Here is a 7,074-nt window from a genome sequence, read left to right on the forward strand (position 1 = left end):
CGTACGTGGCCTCCATCCGACAACTTCCAATGGTCAGATCTGCCAGAGGGATGGCGTGCATGGCTATTCTTCTCTTGTCAGCGTCTTGCTCATGTGTTTCTTGCTGGATTGCTGACAGAGGCAACACGGGTGGTTTTCAATGGGTGATATCATCATGGACGTGGTCAGTGGGACCCAATAAATCAGATGGACGGTGTGGATTTGGCTATTGTATTCAGGAATTATTCGTTCACACCGTCGAATGGTCGGCCCTGTTGAAATGACGCTAGGCGGGAGGAAATTTTTAAGTTTCCTACCCCAAATTGCGGAATTCATTGGGTCAAAGCTTCTTTGATCCAATGACTCGATCTCGTGCATGGCGTGCGAATGCTATTTGTGTACACGTTTAGAACAGATGTGTGGTCCACGATCTGATCCAACTCGATCCATGCCGATCATAGGTCTTGGTGGTTCTCCTAGTATCTACGGCTTAAGGGTTGGTAGGTGCCAATGACGGTTTCCCTGTCGTTCAAAGGTAAGTGATGGTTTATTGTGGGTTTTGATTACCTGTGATTAATCTGAACCATTCGTTCTACTTAGAGAGTTGTTTAAATAAATTTTGGCTGTTAGTTTTGCGACATTAGGTGGCTGATCTTAATTGTAACGATGCATGGGGAGCTTTGTTATTTTAAATTTATATTTAAGTACTTGGGTTAAGGTGTGAGTTGTTACAATCTTTCCCCCTAAAAAAAATCGTCCTCAAAATTGTACCTGAGTGGGGTTGTCGAAAAGGTGTGGATACTTTTCTTCTATGTCAGCTTGGCGCTCCCACGTTGCCTCCTCTACCCCGCGACGTGACCAAAGGACCTTCACTAATGAAATGTTCTTGGTGTGCAGGATTTGCTCTTTGTGATCTTGAATGCGAACAGGAGCCTCCATGTAGCTGGCATCATCGTTCAACTCTATCTCTTCCCAGTTGATGATATGAGATGCGTCCAGTTCATATTTCTTCAACATAGATATGTGGAAAACATTATGAATATTGACAAACTTTGGTGGTAGAGCCAGACGATAAGCAATGCTCCAACCCTATCCATGACCTCCAAAAGGTCTAATAAATTGGGGAGAGAGAGCTTTCCTTTCTTCCCGAATCGCATGATGCCCCTTATAGGAGAGATCTTCAAGAATACGTGATCATCGACTGTAAATTCCAGATCTCACCTACGATTGTCTGCATAACTCTTCTGCCTGCTTTGAGTCGAGCGCAGGCACTTTCGAATTAGGTCAATCTTCTCTATAGTTTCTTGGACTATCTCTGGTCCCAATAAGCTCATCTCACTGACTTCCGCCCAGTAATGTGGTGCTCGACAAGGTCGTCCGTATAGAGCTTCGAACAATGCCATACCAATGCTGGTTTGAAAGCTATTGTTATAAGTGAATTCTGCGAGATGGATATGTTCATCCCAACTACCCTTGAAGTCCAACACGCAAGCTCTCAACATGTCTTATAACACTTGGTTCACCCTTTCGGTCTGCCCGTCTGTCTGGGGGTGAAATGTTGTGCTAAATTTTAACTTTGTACCCAACTCTTCTTATAACCTTTTCCAGAAAGTGAAAGTGAACCTAGTGTCACGATCTGACACGATTTCCCTCGGAATACTGTATGCACGAACAATCTCTCAAATATACAACTTAGCTAAGTCGTCAACTGAATTATTTACACGTATAGAGAGGAACCGAGCTAACTTGGTAAGTCTATCAACTATTACCCAAATGGAGTCATGGTTCCCATGTGTCTTTGAAAGTCCCGAGATGAAGTCCATGCTGATACAGTCCCACTTCCATTCGATGAGGGGCAATGGTTGCAAAAGACCTAGTGGCTTATGGTGTTCTGCCTTCACTTGCTGGCAGGTGAGATATTTTAAAACATATTCTGCAATATCCCGCTTCATATTTTCCCACCAGTATTGACGCCTAATGTCCCGATACATTTTTGTACTCCCAGGATGAACAGTCAGACGGGAATTGTGCGCTTCGATCAGTATTGCCTGTTTTAATTCCACCACTGTCGATACACAGATACGACCTCGATATATTAGGTCGTCGTCTGAACTGACATACCAGTCCAACATACCTTCATTTTTGCACCTCAGTCTCAACTTCTGTAGTGTTTTGTCCTAGTCTTGAGATTCAATGATGCGGCGGATCAAAGCTGGTTCTATAACCAGTGAAGCTACTAGGATACTCGGTCCTTTGAAAGAAAACTGCGCATCATAGTCCTGGATGAAATCTATCATCTCTCCTTCTCTTAACATGAGGCCTGCCATAACTTCGTGATTCCTCTTTCGACTCAAGGCATCAGCTACAATGTTTGCCTTGCCAGGATGATAGGATACTTCGAATTTGAAGCCTTTCAACATTTCCATCCATCAACGTTGTCGCATGTTCAAATCTTTCTGAGTGAAGATATACTTCAAACTCTTGTGATCGCAGAATAATTCGAACTCCTCCCCATATAAGTACTGCCTCCAAATCTTCAGGGCGAAGACCACTGCGGCGAGTTTCAGATCATGGGTAGGATAATTTTCTTCGTGTTTCTTCAGCTGCCTAGAAGCATAAGCAATCACCTTCTCGTTTTGCATGAGTACGCATCCTAGCCCCATCTGTGATGCATCACTATAGGCTACGTACTTGGCCCCTTTCTCTGGAAGTGTGAGTACGAGGGCAGTGGTGAGTCTTTTCTTAAGTTCCTAAAAAGACATCTCTGCTTCAGCGTTTCAACTGAATTTCACATTCTTCTTAGTCAACTGAGTTAGGGGTAGAGCGATACGAGAAAATTCCTTTATGAATCGCCGATAATATCCAGTCATCCCTAAAAAGCTCCTGACTTCTGTGGCCATATCAGGTCGTTCCCACTTCACTACAGCCTCGACCTTGGTTAGATCAACCGAGATACCTTCCTTCTTCATGACGTGACCCATAAATTTTACTTCTTCCCTCCAAAAGTCACATTTTGATAATTTTGCATACAGCTGCCTTTCTTGGAGGGTCTTCAAAACAATTCTTAATTGCTCCCCATGCTCTTCACGACTCTTAGAATAAATCAGGTTGTCGTCGATGAAGACTATGACAAGTCGGTCGAGGTATGGCATAAAGACCTAATTCATCAAGTCCATGAATACTGCAGGTGTGTTAATGAGTCCGAACGGCATCACTAAGAATTCATAGTGCCCATATCTGGTCGGAACGCTGTCTTGGGAATGTCTTCTTCTCTGACCCTCAACTGATGATACCCCGACCTGAGATTGATCTTCGAGAAATATTAGGCACCCCTGAGCTAATCGAATAAGTCATTGATACATGGTAGAGGATACTTGTTCTTCACTGTAGCCTGATTCAATCTCTTGTAGTCGATACAAAGGCGCTGCGATCCATCTTTCTTTTTCACAAATAACACTGGTGCGCCCCATGGAGATACACTAGGGCGGGTGAATCCCTGCCCCAATAATTCATCGATCTACACCCGCAATTCTTCCATCTCACATGGTGGCATTCTATATTGAGCCATGGATATCGGGGTGGTACTGGGTAGGAGGTCAATTGTGAAATCTACCTCCCTCCTTGGTGATAACCCCGATATGTCTTCAAATACTTCTGGCAATTCACTAACCACCAGTATCTGATCGATTGTGATCTCTGCCGATTCTGTCTTTTCCAGAGCCCATAGACCTTCATAGGTCTCATATTGACGCCTTCCTTGTATAGTGAAGGGTGACTGACCAGGTAATGTTATTGTAACCGTCCGGGCATGACAATCCAATATCGCGTGAGCCTAGGTAAGCCAGTCCATACTAATAATGATATCGAACTGTTTCATTTTCATCACAACTAGGTTCATACAAGTCTCATGACCTTCCAATACAACCAAGCATGTGGGACAAAATCTCGCAGTTTCTACAAATCCTCCCATTGGACATGCTATGATCAAGGGTCGTTCAAGGCAGTTCAATTCTAAATTCAGTTCTTTAGCTACAGATGAACTAACAAGAGATATGGTAGAACCTGAATCAAACAAAACAAATACTGGAATATTCTGAAGGTAAGCCGTACCTTAGACAACTCATGGAGTGTCCCCATCCCGTTCTTCTACGGACATAGCGAATACCTGAGCCGTGGGGGCTCTGTTTTGTAGTGGAGCTGCTAGTCTCGAAAACGGAGGTCAGCTACTGATAGGTGGCCTAGCCACAGACTGCGGTGGATGGGGCTGATCGCCAGTGGCTTGGGCTTGTCACCCTCATCACGTGCCCTCCTGAAGTAAAACTTTGCGGTATGCCCCGGCTTCCCACAATAATTGCACGGCATACCTGGATACGAAGAAGTCCTAGCTTGCTTATCGACCACAGTGAGGCTAGGGGGTGGAGAAGCGGGTCTGACTCGGCTACTCGAATCTCTGAATGGAGTTCGAGCTTTCAACATCTGGTCTACATCCTTCTCCACCCTAGTGGCCTTGTCCACCACTTGCGCATATCGGGAAAAGTCAAAGCAGTACAATTTCGACCTGATTCCTGGCCGTAATCCATCTCTGAATTTCCTCAGTCTGACCCTCTCTTCACTAACGATAGTCAGCACGTACCTGAGAGTTCAGCAAAGCGGGCCTCATATTGTGTAACCGTCATATTCCCCTGCTCGAGTTTGGAAAACTGGGACACTTCTCATCACGAAATGACTTTGGGAAATATTTCTCATTGAACTTGGTCTAGAACCTCTCCCAAGTCCACAGATAACCTGTTGCAGCGAGTCTACGCATGGAATCCCACCCTTCATTGGCTTCCCCTTATAGTGCGAAAGTGGTGAGGGTTACCTTCTGCGTATCTGAACACCCCAATGGCTCCATAAGTTTCAGCATGCGTTTCAGCCAATGCTTGGCTACTATGGGATCGGTCGTCCTAGAAAAAGTTGGAGGTCGCAGCTTCTGGAATCTTTCAAACACATCGGCATCATTCCCTACAACTGGTCGCGATGCTGATACGTGTGGCCTCCAATATAATGCTTCCACCGCGGCTGCCATGGTGGCCTGCTATTCCCTCATGAAGGCCTGCTGCTGGCTCAGCAAGGCAACCATTTGTTCCCAAGCGTCTGGTGTCGGGATCCCTGACTGTGCCTCAAATAACGAAGTCCTCTCTGCATGAGTTGGGTGAGGCGTCGGAACGGCCCTTGCCCTGGACTCCGAGTCAGGTTCTTCAGATTACATCGGGAGTGTCGGGGTGTATATAGGACTCACTTCCCTACCTGTTCCTTCTAGATCCTGCGGCATAATTAGAGACACTTGCACTTGTTGGGATCGCATTTTTGGAGGCATCGTATCCTGTAGTTTAGAAACACGATATTAGGTGCACTATAAGATAGTTTTGTTATAAGAATTTTTTTATTTTTTTATTTTTTTAAATTATTATTATTATTATTTTCATCCAAAGGATCCTACGTCCTTTATGCTTCTAAGTTAACAGTTTCTTCTCAACTAAGTGAATTTTCTAGAGGGAACTACATTTCTAATTCCTGAATCTAGGTTCACGATAGTTAAAATAAGGGCCTAAGTTTTGTTTCTACATTCAGATAATGACCGTATACAGAGTGGAGAGCATGCAATAACTAACAGTGAGTCTAGTGTCAGGTGGCTATAATAAAGTGACTATAATTCTAACTTCCAATCTCCACATCAAGAATAAAAGACTCATAGAAATAGTTGAGATACTATCTACGTTAGAAAAACCTATACCATGTGCAATAATGAATTTAAGCAGGGTGAGTTGTGGTAGCAGCCAAATAGCATTAAATGAGCATAAGAATGAAAGGAAAAGCAGGGAAATTAAACAAATTTAAAGCCTACTCACGTTTAATAATCACAATTTCATAAATCACAGATTACTAACATCTTATAAAATTTGCAATGCTATCATGAATGGGAATATTCATTAGTTAGAAAACAGGTAGTTCATAGTTTGAGTGCTGTCAAAATAAGGATGTGACTATGTGTGAGATGTGATCTCAGATAATCAAATATGAAGGCATTTAAGAAAATCACATAAGTAATGAAAGACAATAGCAATCTCAAACACAATCATTTTTATAGTGGTTCAACTACTTGTCTACTCCACTTCCGGCGGACGCACTTAACCCTTGAGTGTACCAGATCTTACTAACAAAGGTTTTACAGCAGGTTCACCTTAAACCGGAAGTTTCAAATTAGGTTCACCTCAAACCAGTACAACCTACACTAGGTTGACTCTAATGTGTCTACACGACACACTTTATGTCACAATGGGACACGACATACGGGCTAAAAATACGTCGCAATGGGCCTCGACCCATGGGCCGAAAATACATCTCTGTGGGCCTTACCAAACGGGCCATAAACACATCCTAATGGGCCTCAAACATATCATAACGGCCATAACCATGGGCCTCAATATACATCGCAATGGCCCGTAGCCCATGGGCCTCACATACATCATGTGAGCTACAATACACGGGCCTCAGATACATCCCAATGGGCCCCAACACCTAGACCGGGTATACATCATATCGGGCCTCGAACATGGGCCATATATACATCGTATTGGACCTCGTCATCTGGGCCTTAAATACGTACATCACGTGGGGGCCACATGAATGGATGGTGTGAATATACAACATATATATAATAGTGTGTCCCACTATGATATGGGTCTCCCAGGAAGGTGGAGGGTTTGTAGATCACGATGAGAGCTAGGATTACATCTAAAATAATTTCAACAGTTGCAGGTGCAACATGTGTATCACTGTACACAATCACTCTATGGGGGTACATGGCTCACTAATGGTAATCAGCATTGTCCAAATTTTGCCCATGTGAATCAACACTTTATAAACATTGCCCAGCACCATCTAAACACTCTGGACGGTGTGGATACGAAACATACATCGAGGTGGGGTCCGCAGCACCGCCCAAACACTATTCGGCATCGTCCAAGCATGTCCAGCACCGAAACAAATACATCACTGTGGTCCCCACGTGGGTCCCACAACATATACATGTATATATGTATTATAATACAT

General features: G+C 43.9%; 1 protein-coding gene across 1 annotated transcript; it reads right to left on the bottom strand.

Annotated features, from left to right (window-relative positions):
- Positions 1-738: 738 nt before the first annotated feature.
- On the bottom strand, positions 739-1,970 carry LOC131236216 (uncharacterized). The gene is made up of 2 exons (XM_058233350.1): positions 1,749-1,970; positions 739-987 (listed from the first exon to the last, which is right to left on the bottom strand). Exons 1-2 carry the CDS (start codon positions 1,968-1,970, stop codon positions 739-741), a joined length of 471 nt encoding a protein of 156 aa, XP_058089333.1.
- Between the last annotated feature and the right edge of the window lie 5,104 nt (positions 1,971-7,074).

The sequence above is a fragment of the Magnolia sinica genome, unplaced genomic scaffold (assembly GCF_029962835.1).
Source record: "Magnolia sinica isolate HGM2019 unplaced genomic scaffold, MsV1 ctg301, whole genome shotgun sequence".
NCBI lineage: Eukaryota > Viridiplantae > Streptophyta > Magnoliopsida > Magnoliales > Magnoliaceae > Magnolia > Magnolia sinica.

What these genes read in the sequence shown, in the direction of transcription:
- LOC131236216 (XM_058233350.1), bottom strand. Translation starts at nt 1,970, where the DNA reads ATGTATCGGGACATTAGGCGTCAATACTGGTGGGAAAATATGAAGCGG. An exon ending in GGAACCATGACTCCATTTGG is followed by an intron (nt 988 to 1,748) that starts GTAATAGTTGAT and finishes TCTATGTTGAAG; the next exon opens with AAATATGAACTGGACGCATC.